This window comes from Falco cherrug, chromosome 6 (genome assembly GCF_023634085.1).
Source record: "Falco cherrug isolate bFalChe1 chromosome 6, bFalChe1.pri, whole genome shotgun sequence".
NCBI classification, from domain to species: Eukaryota; Metazoa; Chordata; class Aves; order Falconiformes; family Falconidae; genus Falco; species Falco cherrug.
In genome coordinates, this window is record NC_073702.1 from 70,950,357 (window position 1) to 70,965,393 (window position 15,037).

Genomic DNA, 15,037 nt, shown 5'->3' on the forward strand with positions numbered 1-15,037 from the left:
GAACTGGTGCAATGGGAGCGGGCAGAGGGCAGCAGGGGGTGCAGGTGCAAGGGGAACTGGTGCAATGGGAGCGCGGCAGAGGGCAGCAGTGGGAGCAGGTGCAAGGGGAACTGGTGCAATGGGAGGAAGCACACGGCAGCCGCGGGTGCAGGTGCAAGGGGAACTGGTGCAATGGGAGCAAGCACACGGCAGCCGCGGGTGCAGGTGCAAGGGGAACTGGTGCAATGGGAGCAAGCAGAGGGCAGCAGTGGGAGCAGGTGCAGGAGGTGCAGGTGCAAGTGGAACTGGTGCAATGGGAGCGGGTGCAAGGGGAACTGGTGCAATGGGAGCGGGCAGAGGGCAGCAGGGGGTGCAGGTGCAAGGGGAACTGGTGCAATGGGAGCGGGCAGAGGGCAGCAGGGGGTGCAGGTGCAAGGGGAACTGGTGCAATGGGAGCGCGGCAGAGGGCAGCAGTGGGAGCAGGTGCAAGGGGAACTGGTGCAATGGGAGCAAGCACACGGCAGCCGCGGGTGCAGGTGCAAGGGGAACTGGTGCAATGGGAGCAAGCAGAGGGCAGCAGTGGGAGCAGGTGCAAAGGAACCGGTGCAATGGAGCTGGCAGCGGGGGTGCAGGGGTGCGGGGAGGGAGCGGCACCGAGCGCGGGGGCCGAGGGCGCGGGGCAGCACCGCGGGCGGTGCCCGGTGCCCGGTGCCCTGCGGCGGCCCGGCGCGCTGTGTGCCGGCGGGGTCCGGCCGCGGCGCTGCCCCGCTCGGTCGCTAGGCGGCCCGGCCCGTCCTGCGCGGGCGCGGAAGCGCCGCCCCCGGAAGCGGCGGGCGGGCAGGCGGGCGGGCGGCGGGTGGGGGGGTGCCGGGAGTGGGGACGGGGGGGGCAGAGCGAGCGAGCGCGCCCGGCGAAGGGGCCGGAGACGCGGCGGCGGCGGCAGCAAGATGGCGGCCAAGTCGGATGGCGGCGGCGGCGGCGGCGGCGTGGGCTTCGCCCAGCTGCACAACCTGGACGAGGCGGCGGCGGCGGCGGCGGCGGGCGTCTGCGGCGGCGGCGTCGGGGCAGCGGCGGCCGAGGGCGCGGAGGAGCCGGGCGGCAGCAGCTCCTTGCACATCTGCCACTGCTGCAACACGTCGTCGTGCTACTGGGGCTGCCGGAGCGCCTGCCTGCGGAACCTCTTCGGGCGGGCGGCCGCCGCCGCCGCCGCCGAGCCGCTGGCCCCCCGCCCCGCCGCCGAGGGGCCGCCGCGGGCGCCGGAGGCCGGCGAGGCGGGCGAGCGGCCGTGGCTGGACTGCCTGTGGATCGTGCTGGCGCTGCTGGTGCTGCTGGGGGACGTGGGCACGGACCTGTGGCTGGCGCTGCACCACTACGGCCGGCGGGACTACGTCTGGTGCGGCCTGACGCTGGCCTTCGTGCTGCTGCCCTCGGTGCTGGTGCAGATCCTCAGCTTCCGCTGGTTCGTGCAGGACTACACGGGCGGCGGGCTGGGCGCCGTGCAGGGCCTCAGCAGCCGCGGGCCGCCCATGATGGGGGCCGCCGGCCGCCGGGGGGGACCCGCCGGCGGGGTAGGAGGAGTCGGCGGCACCGCCACCCCCGGGGCGCAGCGCCTCTGCAGGATCTCCGTCTGGGTCTGGCAGTCCGTCATCCACCTGCTGCAGATGGGGCAGGTCTGGAGGTAAGGCGGGCGGCCGGGGACCCCCCCGGACCTGGCGGGGAGCGGGGATGGCCGTCAGCGCGTCGCCCGACATGGCGGTGGGGCGGCGCGCCCCGGGCGCGGGTCGCTGTGCCCCGGCCCAGGCGGGGCGGGCGGCGCTGTCACCTCGTGGCCTGAGGTGGATCGGCGGCCCCTGGCCCCGGCGGGGCGGGCGGGGGCCGTTGTCAGCTCCTAGTCTGGGGTGGACGTGGGTCGGTGTCACCGGGCTGAGGCGGGGCGGGCGGGGGTAGCGGTCGGCTCGGAGATGGACGCGGGTCAGTGTCACCTCGTGGCCCAAGCTGGACGTGGGTCGGTGTCACCTCGTGGCCTGAGGTGGGTCGGTGCCCCCTGGCTGCGGTGGGGCAGATGGGCGTCACTGTCACCTCGTGGTTTGAGGCGGATGGGGGTCACTGTCCCCTGGCTGAGGTGGGGCCTGTGGGGGTCAGTGTCACCTCGTGGTCTGAGGTGGGTCATTGTCCCCTAGCTGAGGTGGAGCAGATGGGCATCACTGTCACCTTGTGGTTTGAGGTGGAGGTGGGTCACTGTCCCCTGGCTGAGGTGGGGTGGATGGGCATCACTGTCACCTCACGGTTTGAAGTGGATATGGGTCAGCATCATCTCATCGTCTGAAGTGAACGTGGGTCAGTGTCATTTTGTGCTTTGAGGCGGAGGTGGGGTGGATGGGGGTTGCTGTCACCTCATGGTCTGAGGTGGACTTGGGTCAGTGTCACCTCATGGTCTGAGGTGGTCATGGTTGGTGCAGTGTCCCCCATGTGGAGGAGGGGAGATCTGGGAGTTACTCCCACTTCGGGTGAGGAGAGACCCAAAGGGAGGACAGATTCCCACAGAATGAGCCAGGGGGTGTGTGTGCTGAGGTGGGGGGACGTGGGGGTCGTTGTCACCTCATGGTCTGAGGTGGACATGGGACAGTGCTCCCCCAGGCAGAGGAGTTGTCGGGGCCCCCCTTGTGCTGAGAGGACATCCAAGGGGAAGAGAAGTTCCCTAAAAAGGTGTCTGTGGGGCTGAGGTGGGAGGAGTGGGCTTCATTGCTTCAAGCAGGACGTGGGTCAGTGCCCTCCGTGTAGAGATTTGCGGTGACCCTTGCTTCACTGAGGAGAGCCCCAAAGGGAGGAGAGATGCCCCCCCAGTGAGTGTGTGGGTCTGGGGAGAAGGGAGTAGGGGCTGCTGTCACCTCATGGCCTGGAGGGGAACATGGCTCAGTGCACCCCGCAGCATGGGGGGGTGGAAGTGGTTCTAGCTCCATGGGGCTGTAGATGGTGCCTCAAGGGATGGAGTGGGCTCTCGTCACCCCACAGACATGGGGCAGGATGGGGAGGGCGGGCTGGAGCTGCTCTTCCTGACGGGGGATGGTGTGTGTTTGGGGGGACACCCCATGCTTGACAGCGTGAAGGCGGGCCTGGGGCTGGGGGTGACCCTTGCACCAGCAGTGCTGCAGAGGGAGGTCCTGTGGCCCTGGGCAGGGCTTGCCCCACCGCTCCCCTGCTGGAGCTGGAGAGCAGAGTGGCAAGAAAAAGGCTCCACAGAACACAGGGGGCTTCTCCAGAGAGGGTCTGTGGTAGGGGCAGGGGGCAGACCCTCGGCTGCCGAGTGCTGGGATGTGCTGTTCCCAGAGGGCTGGTGTCTTGGCATGGATCGAACCCCCTGTAGAGGAGGGGATGAGGGGTTGCATCTGCCCCTGATTGCTTCTCCCCACCTGACGGAGAGGGAGCCCCCTGGTTTGCTGACCCCCCTGGTGCACCGAAGGTGCAGGTTGTGGGAGTGGAAGAACACAGCATGATACCTTGAATGTGGCTTTAGCAAAAGAAGAAACCTTCTTGGCCAGGTGGCAGGGGAGTGGGGATGGTGTTGGGGTTGCTGGTGTGAGACAAGGTCAGGGACGGGGACTGTTTCCCCCACCCCAGCAGGAGAGGTCCTGGGGTAGAGAAGACACTGGCCGGAGGAAGGGTTTGGGAAGTGACCCCGGGCTCCATGAGAATAAAAAAGCATCTTCCAGAGTGAGCTGGAAATTGCGTTATCCTCCCCAAAAAGAGATGTGGGAGGAGGCGGGGAGGGATTCTCCAGGATGAAAGCCTGTAGATGCAAACACCACCACAGAGATGTCGGTCTTACAGAACGGGGTGTTGTAAGGACAACTGTAAAGACCTAGCATGGCCCAGCATCCTCTGAGATGGGGCGTGGGGTTTTAAGTTGGAAGGGGTGGTTGAGGGAGGGTAGAGGGAGCTTTCAGGGTTCTGTCACGGGGTGGTGGATGCACCCCTCCACCCCATGGATGGGTTAGACTGTGGGGAAGAGGCTGCAGATGGGGTTGAATAGGTCTTGTAGCTTTTAAAATAATCCTTAGGGATCAGAGAGGGTTGTGTGTTTTGGTTTTTGGTTTTTTTTTTAAGAAAACCTAAGGGGTGAAGGGGAGAGGATCTGTGTGGGAAGGGTGCATGAAATGTATACCTAGGAAATAAGCCTATGAAATCGTGCAGCACAACAGCAACATGCATATTTCTTCTGCATCTTCAATGTCATTTGTGTAGCGTTCAAAGCACATTTGTTCTCAACTTCTGCTTGTGGGTTGTTCTTTTTTTGTTTGTTTGTTTTGTTGTTGTTGTGGCCAAGATTTGGGCTGGGGGATGGCGGGAGGGGGATGTCTGCGGGTGATGCATGAAGATGATGAATTAGTATGTGACCCTTTCTCCTGCTTTCCCTGGTACTCTCGAGTGCTGATCCCATCAGCAAAAGCAGTTCTTGATGCAGATGCTCCTCTGGCAAGTTGGATTTTTCCCCTCTTGGAGCCAGGCAGAAGAATTTGTTGTGTATTAGCTGTGGTGAAAGCTGGTGTTCGCAAAAATACTCCATGCCTTGGAATACTTGAGTGAACAGGTAGGGAGGGGGATGCTGAAGGGATGCAGGCAGAGATGGGGAGGGGTGCATGTGCAGGGGTGATTTTTTTTTTTCTTTTCTTTTTGCTCATGTGAAGAACCAACGCTGAAGTTGCCCATGCTTTTCCCTGCTTTGTTAATGCAGAGGAAAAACGTTTGGTTCCAAGGCTGTGCAGGGCTGGGACTGCCAAAAGGGACTGAAAAGAAGCTCTATGGACCGGATCACGTTAGGTTAAATAAAGGAGCTTTCTCCTCTGTTGGTTGCTAATCCCTCTAGCACATGGCTGCTGCTTTTTAAGGCACACTGGGCAACACTGTCAGTGTGGAGCTGGCTCCCAGTACCTGACCAAAACAAGAATTAACTTCATGGGATCTGTGGGCTAGCCTCCACGAGGGTGTCTTCTTGCATTCCCACTGTAGCTATTACAAACACCATTAAAATTAGTTTTGAATGTGGTGATGGGACTAATACCAGAAAGCAGTGCTCTAGCGGTGTTTGCCTGCAGCTAAGTCGCTTTAAGCTGGTGAGAAGTTTTGACCTGGGGATGAAGGAGGAAGACCTGGGACGATGTAAGTTAGTGCGTAATGCACCCACTGAGCCAGGTTTCCTGCGTGATCATGGATACGCGCTGTGACTTGCACATAGCGTAGAGGCTGTTGTGGCTGTTGCTCAGCAGCTGGAAGCGGTGTCATAGAGAATTGGGGGGGGAGGAGGGCAGGTTGGACTTGTACTGAAATCCTTGTCCTGAATATGTTAGGTAATCTGGGGTTTAGTTTGGGGGATAGCACAGTTCCTATAAGGACTTCTTTTCCTAAATGTTGCGAAGACTTGCTGGTAAGATGATGAATAAATAACATTTTATGGCAGAAATATAAATGTACATCAGCCTCTTATTTTAGAAGGGTTGTCTCTTCATTTTGTCCGGACTGTGGGAGAAGTAGCTTGTTTTTGAGCAGTCTGGATGGGGGCTTTATTTTCTGTTCATGTTCTCTCTTGTCCTGTTCAGAGTGTGAATTGTGACCAGGCAGGAGTGCTGAGGAGGCAGTGCAAGTATGGGGCAGGGAGCAGTTAGTGATATTTCTGGGTTTTTTGTGGTTGTTTCTTGCTCAGCTGAGAACCAGAGGCTGTGTTAATACTGCCTGCCTATAGTGGTTGCTGGGAAGAAAGTATACATATATGTTGTAAAAATCTGTGTGTATGTATACATATATGTATATGTGTCTCTCTATATTTTTAATTCATGCTTGAAGTAGTATGATCAACTAACTGCTTGAAGTAGTTGGCATTCCAACTGATAAAGCTCAGGTCCTGGCATTTTTACCTTTATAGATCTACAATTTTCTTCTTTGATCTCACATCTCTTAGATTATCTTGAGGACTAGAACAATTCAGCCAGGCTGTCCAAAAAGCAAAGGATGCCAGTTGGGGCACGTTACGCTCACTATTGAGCTGCTGCGCTGCAAGCTGCAGAAGGGCTGTTCATTGAGGAGGGATGTTGCAGTGCTGTGGTTTTGCTGGAAATAGGCGAAAGGCGGGCTGGCTGTCAGAGCTTGCCAGGGCTGTTGCTTTCGCTGAAGCCATTCAGCTGTGTAAATTCTGGAGAAATAGTTTTGACCTGAAGTTTTTGTATCTTGGATGGTTGCACAAGTTGTATTAATGACAAGAGTCTAACTTCTATGTCTGATGTACCTTTCTTTAACCTCTCTTATAAGTGGGTTAGTGGGTCATGATTGCTGTCCTGGAATACAAGGTTTAGAGTATAAAGTACGATCCTTTGGGTTGCGGCATGCTATTAAAGAAAACATTATTGGATTCCATTGGATTAACAGTATGTAGAGTTTGAGCTAAAATGAATGCTGATCAGCTGGAAATCGCTGTGTCTGTTAAACTGTCAGTAATGGTAAGTTTTGTGGCTTGAATGTAATATGTTTGTAGGTTTTGCTTTTAAAACTGATTTGAATACATATTTAGAAGGAAAACATCCTGTAAAAAAAACCAATCAACCAAATCAGAGCAACCTTTGTCACTGTTTTGACATTAAAACCACCTTATGTATGTGTGTGACTAAAAGAAAAATTCCTGAAATTCAGGCAAAGGCTTGACATCTTGTTCATTAGTGAAAAGGCCAAATTTATGAGTTGTTCATCTTTCGGCATGCCTGGAGGTGGAAGGACGAATCAATGGGTTTAAACGGAATATGGGGTATTTAATTACTATGTAATGAGTGGGTTTAGGCTCTACTAAAATACTTTGTTCTGGGATGAACGTGAGTTAGATACATGCTACTTCAGATAGTTAAAAAATACAGGCAGCTACAACTCTTTAAGATAACCTACCCAAGTCCCTGGAAGTGGGAGACATCTGCTTGTCAAATGACAGATGAACGAGAAGCTGCTGACCTAATACTGCCTCATTGTCTTGGTTTGCGATGATCAGCTCTGTAGAGACGTTCTGTAAATTTACTGCCTTCCCTGGCATACTCAAATGTTTTTTTCAGCTTTTTCTGGTTAGCTTGTCTGGCAGCTAAGTTTTTCCCTTTAGCCAAGTTTTAACAGCTTGCTTTTATAGTATGGAGTTTTGTCAGCTTTTGACAAGTTGGCATAGAGAAGACATTCTGGGATAGATGATAAATATGTTCTCCCTACAAAATCGGGTCTGGGGTATATGGTGGTGGTTTGTTTTTGTCAGCAAGGTGGTTCTTCCTTCCCAAAACCTTACCCCCTCTGCCTCCATTTCTAAGAGTTTTCCATGGGATCTCTGGGCTTTGAGTGTAGTGGTCCAAAGACATTGAATCTGAAGTGCAAGGCAGGTAGGTTTTGTGTGTTGGAAAATCACCATCATCATAATGAAAAAAGGCTTTATCACTTGAGTAGGGTCTCCATTGTTTGCGGGGTGGTGGTAAGGCTCTGTGTCTTGTTGAGTGCTACCCACTAGAGGGGGTCAAACCACAGACGTTGAAGCAGATCGGCGGTGCCAGCCTTGGGAGGGCAGAGTTTTCTCTAAACGTTTTCTTGGGAGAAATAACTGTTCAGCCCTTGACCTGTTGGGAGCTCGCCTTCCCATGTATTTCAGCGTTTCTGCAGTGACAGCATGGCTTGGGTAGGTGGGTGAGTGGGATTCAGAGGAGAAACTGGAGTTTGGTTTCCTCTTGGTTGTGGGGTCTCCTTCTCTGGAGACATTCAAAACCTGCCTGGACTCAATTCTGTGGAGCCTGCTCTGGGAGAACCTGCTTTAGCAGGAGGTTGGACTAGATCTCCAGATGTCCTTTCCAACCCTGACCATTGTGTGACTCTGTGGAGGTGCTGTTGAGGAAAAGCCATGTGGGCAGGAGGTGCTCCGTGGGTAAGGTGGCTGTGCAGTGACAGCAGCTAGTCACCTCTCTGCTGTGGTATTTGGGGAGGAGGAAGGGGAAACAGAAATGCTTTGGTGACCTGACTTTGTTCTTACTGGAACCAGCATGAAGTTCCTATGGCTTTCAAGGCAAGGACACCGGTGCTACGTGTTTTCAAGAGACCATCTCCAGGAGTCCAATAACTGTAAGAGCAGATGGCTGCTTTGAAGTTGGGTTGCAGGCTGCTTTACTAAGTGCTGCTACCCGCGTGGTCTTTGACCAGAGCGTCCCTTTTCAGTTGCTAAAGCTTCATGCTGAACTCTAGGAAAGACGGTCATGCCTTTTTTTTCCAAGTGCCCTACAGTTTCCTCTTTAATGCCAGTGGCAACCTAAAAGTGCCTTTCCTGGTGGAGGAGAGGCAGGGTGCCAAGGGAGGGGGGAATGATGGCTCATCTTTTTTGTATGTTGAAATTATAAGCTCTCTATTTTCCACCTTTCTAGACACTTCCATTTTGCTTTTAGCTGCATTGAGCTAGCTATATTCCTTGCAGTGGTTCTCCTCTCAGTACAAATGTAGGTTATTCAGGGAGCATTTCTTTTAATGAAAAGGATGGAGGTAGAACTGATGGTGATAAAGCATCACTTTGGAGGAGAGCTGCTTTTGCTGTCTTGAGACTGCAAGGAACAGAAATTGGATGTCAAATGTGTAATTTTCTTTGGGGAATGAAGGTGAGCCTATGGACAAGTCTGGATCCCTCACAGAACTTCTCCGTGTACTTTCATTTAGCTTTATTTCCCTTGAATCCTGACTTGATTTTTAGCACCTCACTGTCATGAAAATCAGTGGTCGTATAAGCCAGTGTTTTAATACCTGAAAGGTTTTAGGCAGAAGTAACTATGAATCAGAGTAATGCTTTGGTATAGCTGGGGATAAAATTAAATTGTGATTAAAGGTATAAGCAAAGAACATGTGCCAAATATTGTTACTTCATTGACCCATCTTCTTCTGATGTGTTGGGATTCGGTCTGATGCCCTAGTCTGCTATGCCTGCTTTAGGGCACTGAGATGCTTTTCCAAACTGGATCTCAAGAAAACAGGGAAAGAACTTCCCTGGGGGAGAAGGATCTTTAGAAAATCCTGAAACCTAGTGGCAGTCCAGCGGTAGAAGAACAGCTGTGTTTCTTACCCCGTGGAGCAGAACAGCCTGATCTTTGCCAGGCAGGTCAACAGGCACATCCCATGTCCTTGGGGACAGGTCTGCCTGCAGTGTCAAGGATGCTCCGAAAATCTGGTTTGTGGGACTGAGCCAAATGGCTGTGACCCAGGGCAGCTGGTAGCAGCCTGCTGCAGCTCCTCCTCATGGCTTGAACTCCCCCGACTCTGCGGATCTGTATTGCCCATCACCCTATATCCTGGTTTCAACCTATGTTTGGTTATCCATAACTGCTGTAGTGTAGGAGCCACATCTTCATTGCTTGAGAGGAGTCTCAGGAGTCCCCTGGGCAAATCTGACCTGTGGACTGAGTGCTTTCATTATTTTGGTATAAATGGGTGTATTACTCCTTGCATCCGTGTCTTGAAGCCCTAGCTGAACCAGCAGCTCTGTTAGAGCAAAATTGGATCTCGTCCAAGAAACAAAAAATAGAGTGAGAGGCAATCTTAAATGTGTCCCCAAAACTATAATGGGACCTGAAGACTGTGCTTCTCCTCACATCTCCTTTCTTTTGAAATCTGTGAGAGCTCAGGTTCACCCATGACATATTCACAATCTGTCCTTAAGTGACTTCAGCTGCACAGAAGATCTTTTGTGGAATTGGCAGCTTCACTGAAACCTCCTGTATCCAAGTCCAGAGCCTTTATTGCAAGGACCTCCTCTTCCTCTGCTCCGCTCTGCTTGCGCAATTGCACGTTATGATGATTCGGTTTACCTGCTGTGGAGGTTGTTGCGGATTTTTACATCCCAAATAAATATCTGAGTATTGTACCGCCTTCGGCACAGGATGGGTTGAGAGAATAGGCATCTTCTCACTTGTTCCAAAACCCCATGGGAAATGGGACTTGGACAGGAGTGCATCATAAATGCTGCCTTAGTGCCCTGCCATAAATGCTGCCTTAGTGCCCTGCCGTAGATGATCTGTGAACGGGGACTAAGGAAAACAAGCTGGTTGTGAACAGGCTTAAATTAATACTGCAGAGGTCTGTACTCATGCTGGAAAAACCTCAGTAGGCTGTTCTGCTATATCACCTTTTCTACCTTTGGAGGTCATCTTGATGCGGGAAAAAAATTGCTGTAAAACCCTCACCAATTTGGCAGAACTCTTATTAAAAACTCTTCAGGAGCCACAATGCAAAAGGCTTTGGCACCTGGAGCTGCCTTTATCACCTTTCTAATTAAACCTGTGGAAAAAAGCAAGTTGAACCCAAGTGATGGAGGGGTGTGGCCAGCTGCCGGGGCCTTCTTCAGCTTGCAGGTCTTGCTCAATGAGGTTTTCTATAGGGCAGCAGTGGGCAGGGATACCAAGCCATGCTTCTGCTTGCACAGTGGGTGCTGGACTTTGTGGCTGTCTGCAAAAAGAGAGGAGTGATAGGCTCCCACATCCTCTCAGTGGATGGCTCAGGCTTGTCTGCTAAAACAGGGGGTTGACAAGTATCCCTGTGAGTTTGCAGAGAATTCCAGTGTCTGGGAAAATCACCATTTCGCCAGTTTCTGTTATAAAAGAAGAACAGTTTAACTCTTTGTGCTTGGTTACCCCCCGCCCGCCCCCCCCCCACCCCCCCCCCCCCCCCCCCCCCAGCAGTCTTGGATGATAGGACTGGCAGTAATACATTGCCTGGTGTACCAAACACGGAAGACAGCAGTGAAGCACCAGGAGTGGTTTTTGAGTTTGGGATTGGAATTCATCCCAGTTATGTCTAAGCGAAGGAAAAAAGAGCAACGGAGGCCGATGTTGTTGAAGTAAAAATTGTGAAGAGTGGTATAAGCAGAAGGCATTTAAATAATGTAAACAGTCTGGCATGGGGGGAAGGATGGGAGGCATTCCAGAAACAAAGGGAAAATAGTTCTAAAACATGGCTAAAAATATACCAACTCTTGCATTCCAGAGATTATCTCAATTAGGGCTTTTTCAGTATATCTTTACAACAGAATTGTAGGAGTTCACAAAAGATAATAGAGGCTATGAGATATGGAGAAGTGATATTAATTTGTTTAATTAAAAGGATGAAGAGCTCCCTAAAATAAGATTCACTTATCTTCTGTTGTAGGGAGGAACGAGGTTGTATTCAGAAAACCACGACTTGTAGCATTGTAGTGTGGGGAAAGCGTGGCGAGAACCAGGGCTGGGAGTAAGAGCCGCCTTCTTCAGCCTCAGCAGTTGCTTGCTCAGTGACTTTCAATAGTAAATCCTTTCCCATGGGATTAATGTGCTATTAGAGCCAAATGGTATGGTTTTACATTTCCAAGAGGATTTTGTCCAATATTGGGGGAGCAGAAATTGGATGTTTTCTTCCAATGGAAAAAAAAAATATTCATGTGCCAGAACTTTCAGGTGCACGCAACACACTTTTAACAGGGCATCTGTATGTGTGGAGCTGTGCATGTATGTGCTCGATGTCCTCCTTGGTGCTGTGCTAGTGTGTGTCAGAATTTATGTCCAGCCTCAGCTCTGCGTATACTTCACTTGGCATGGGGGAGAGGCATGCATTTATATCCAGCCATATTTTAAGAAGTGTAGGGGGAGGCAGTAGGGGCCAGGGAGGAGGAGAAGACCCTCGTGCAGATCTAAATTAAATTAGCCCCCCCTGGATGTATATTAAAATGTTAAGTAGCACTAAGCTCTGTATCCCAGCTCAGCAATATTGCGAGGCACTTTATTGCTTTAATGAAGGGATAAAATAGAACCTGCAATTATAGTAATTTTTTCTAATTGAATATTTTGCTTTATTCTTTCTCTTTCAAAGCATGACTGTAAGTACTAGCCTTCATAAAGCTTTGGAAATATTTATACTTTCCCTTTCTGGCAATGGGTGTAAATACGCTTTTTTTTGGGCAGACCATTTCAGTCCCTTGTGGCTGAGGAGCCAAATGGCTCTGGAAACTGGTGGGCAATAAACCTTTCTCTGCTCGTTTTAACCAATTGCCATTATCACTGGAAAATACTAGTTTTCCATCTGGTGGTGAGGGGGGAATGTGGTGTTACAGACTAAATGTTTTCCATCGCCATACCTGGGTTTGACGTGATTGTCAGGTGTCTTTTTAATTAATTTATTGTCCATGCTGGGCTGGTGCTCAACAGCTGCAGCCAGTCTCTTATCCCCAGGCCGTGTTCTCCATGGGCAGATGAGATCCTTGTTTTCTGCCACCTAGGCAGAGTTTGGGGAGGAGGATAGGGAAAAGCACCTTCTGGATCTTGCTTGAGCAAATGGTAGGTAAAAGCCAAAGCTGAAGGGCAAGGACCTTTTGTCCCCGTTTGAGGACTGGTGGTGCAGCAATGCTGACCGAAGGGACAGGGCATTGAACTTGAAACACTGATGGTATAATTGGGTGTCGATTGAAGTTTTCGAAGTAGCCGGTTTTGGTGACACAAAATGCCAGTGTTTCAAACTGAAGTTCCTACCTCCAGCTCAAGCCTCAAGCAGGCAGAAAAATGCAGATGAATTAACATAATAATTGCATTGTGCATTCTCTGTGCTGAATCTCTGGTTTAAAGAGGGAGATTTGCTGATACTTCCTCCACGCGTACACTGGTGATGGGATGCTATCAGTTTTACGCTGTTGCAATAGCTGTCTTCTTGTCTAAAGGGAACTTTTATCCAATAAACTGCTTATCGCATGTAGTTGTCCTTTCATCTAGCGTGGGTGGTGTGTGACGGCTGATTGAAGGCGCAGTATTGTGGTTCATTTATGAATATTAATGAGGAATGGAAATAATTTGGAACAGTGTGCGCCCACGACTCTCGAAGCACTGGCTGCAGAAATGCATCCGTTCTTCCCTTGCAGGAGACCTACGGCTACAAGCCCAGGGAAGACATGAACACACATTGGGATGTAAGGTCACCATATACGGGCTGTCATGCCGACGCGTTGACTTGGTGATACGGGAAGAGGTTGCTTTAATGCTTTATTTCCTGGGGTTTGTTACACCTGGGCTGGGGAAGAAACGGTTTCTTTGGAGAGAGCTGCAGCAGCGCTTTGCCAAGTCATGTGCATCAGACCTGGAGTGGGAGCTGGAGGTTGAGGCTTTCGCATCGGCACGTGGCTGTGTGGAAAGGCAGTATGATAGACCTTCGCGCCCTTGTTTTTGTGAAGGACACGCTTTTTTCCTGAATGCTTAATCTTACCTTAGTCCTTGTCAGTCTGATTCCATTGTCATGCATTGACGCAAATACATCGTACCGCTGACGCCAGGAAAGGCTCCAGCCCCAAATCTGATGCAGCTCACTTCTGGATGACACAAGAGCCCCTCCATGGGTCCATCTCATTGCTTTCCCTTGCTTCAATTTGCTCCCTTCAATAAAAGATGCACAAAATCCTACCATGTGCACTCATCAAGCATAGAGCCTTCTTTGTCTGGCTTGCTGGGAGCTCACTGTCAATGACTGCATCTCTGCTTGGGAGCTAAATAGTGGCAGGATTTGTCCCTTGGCCCTGAGGTGGGCTGGCACAGCATGGCCGTTTCTGTCATGCTCAGCTTTCTTGGCTTTTGGGACAGGGTGGCTGACTCCAGGCTGCCAGCTGGGAATGGTTTCTGGGCTGTGCCAACTCCTGAGCAGTGCCGAGGAGCTGCTGGGGTGAGGGCTGGTAGGTCCTGGTCAAAATGGTGCCAGGAATGCTTTTATAGTGGTTGAGCTGCACAGACAGTGGCATCCCTGCCTAATACACAAGGAGAAGCGCAGAAGGATGCAGCACTTTTGGAAGGAAAATATTCCCCTTACTTAGGGTTAATTTTTATTTTCTTGTGAGAATATGTGAGGTTTTTTCCCAGCTGGAGAAGGTTGTATCCAACCTATCAGAATCTATAGCAAAATCCACTTCTAGCTTTTGGATGTGGCTATATGGTTTACCTGTTCGGGTCTAAATTTATTTTATGACCCGCGTGTGCTCCAGTAGTGGAGCCCAGATCCCTTCAAGGGATTAGATTGTAAATACCACCTTTGGGAGATTTATATTCAGTGGATCACTTAAGTATTAATCCTTAAGGGTGAAACCTGGGTGGGTGATGGAGGAAGGAGAAATGCCCAGGCATGTCCATCTTGCTGAGACCCAAACGCTCATGTCCTTGTGAATATATCCAGCTCGGATGCTGATGGGGGAGGACGCGATTCATTGTTCTTGCAGTTTTCTTCATGATTTGGTCTTAAGTAAGGACCCGGTGGGGTTAAGCTGGGACCATCCTGGGAGTGCAGGACAAGCAGCAAGCCAGAAATGTTCACATCTGAGGTCATCCATCTTCACCCAGACCCAGCTGAACTTAATTTGTGGGTTAATTATTTTTTTTAAGGCAAGCTGAGTAATTAGCTGATTTACTTTAAAACTCCTCAGAGCCCTTAAAAACAGTGGTTTTAAAATGGGTTGATTATTCTGCTTTCTTCAAAGCAGCGTATTAGGAAAAACAGTCTCCTGCAGGCATGTTCCTCTCACAGCCCACAGGCACTGCAGGGGTGTTGTGATGTGTCACACACGCTCAGTGTCACAAATCATTCCTGTGTGCATGCCACTTGCTTTAAGTGGGGCATGATGGCTGTCAGAGGGCGATCATCTTAATCTGCAGGTTCAAGTTTGGCATTTGCTTCATTCCTGGTGTGGCTTTGAACCAGCACGCTCTTTGCTTTTCAATGGTGCGCTTTAGATCTGGGATAATAAAACATCAAAGTAAACTAACTGTTGTGGGTACAGAAGAATCAGGACACTCAGTAGGACTTCAGGGAATAATAAATTTGTTCTATATTTAATCTCATATTTATCGCAGTGTCAGTATGAGACCACTTCATTTTACTACTTTAACTGTATCTAAGAATAACTGAACACTTGAAATATTGAGAAAGTGGCTAATACCTGGTGGTAGCTGATGGGATCCAGCTTTAATAGTTATTGATTGGTTTCAAAAAGCTCCCAGTAATATCACATCTTAGCTACTGT

General features: G+C 50.9%; 1 protein-coding gene across 2 annotated transcripts in view; it reads left to right on the forward strand.

The window, feature by feature from the left end:
- Positions 1 to 748: 748 nt before the first annotated feature.
- The window catches only part of XKR6 (XK related 6), a 212,574-nt gene continuing 198,285 nt past the window's right edge, over positions 749 to 15,037 (forward strand). For both annotated transcript variants that reach the window (XR_008732825.1, XM_055714225.1), the window contains exon 1: positions 749 to 1,657. Coding sequence is in view for 1 of the 2 variants with exons in the window: in XM_055714225.1 (XP_055570200.1) it covers positions 927 to 1,657 (731 nt within the window). In the remaining variant the exon portion in view is untranslated. The remainder of the gene's footprint in view (positions 1,658 to 15,037) is intronic.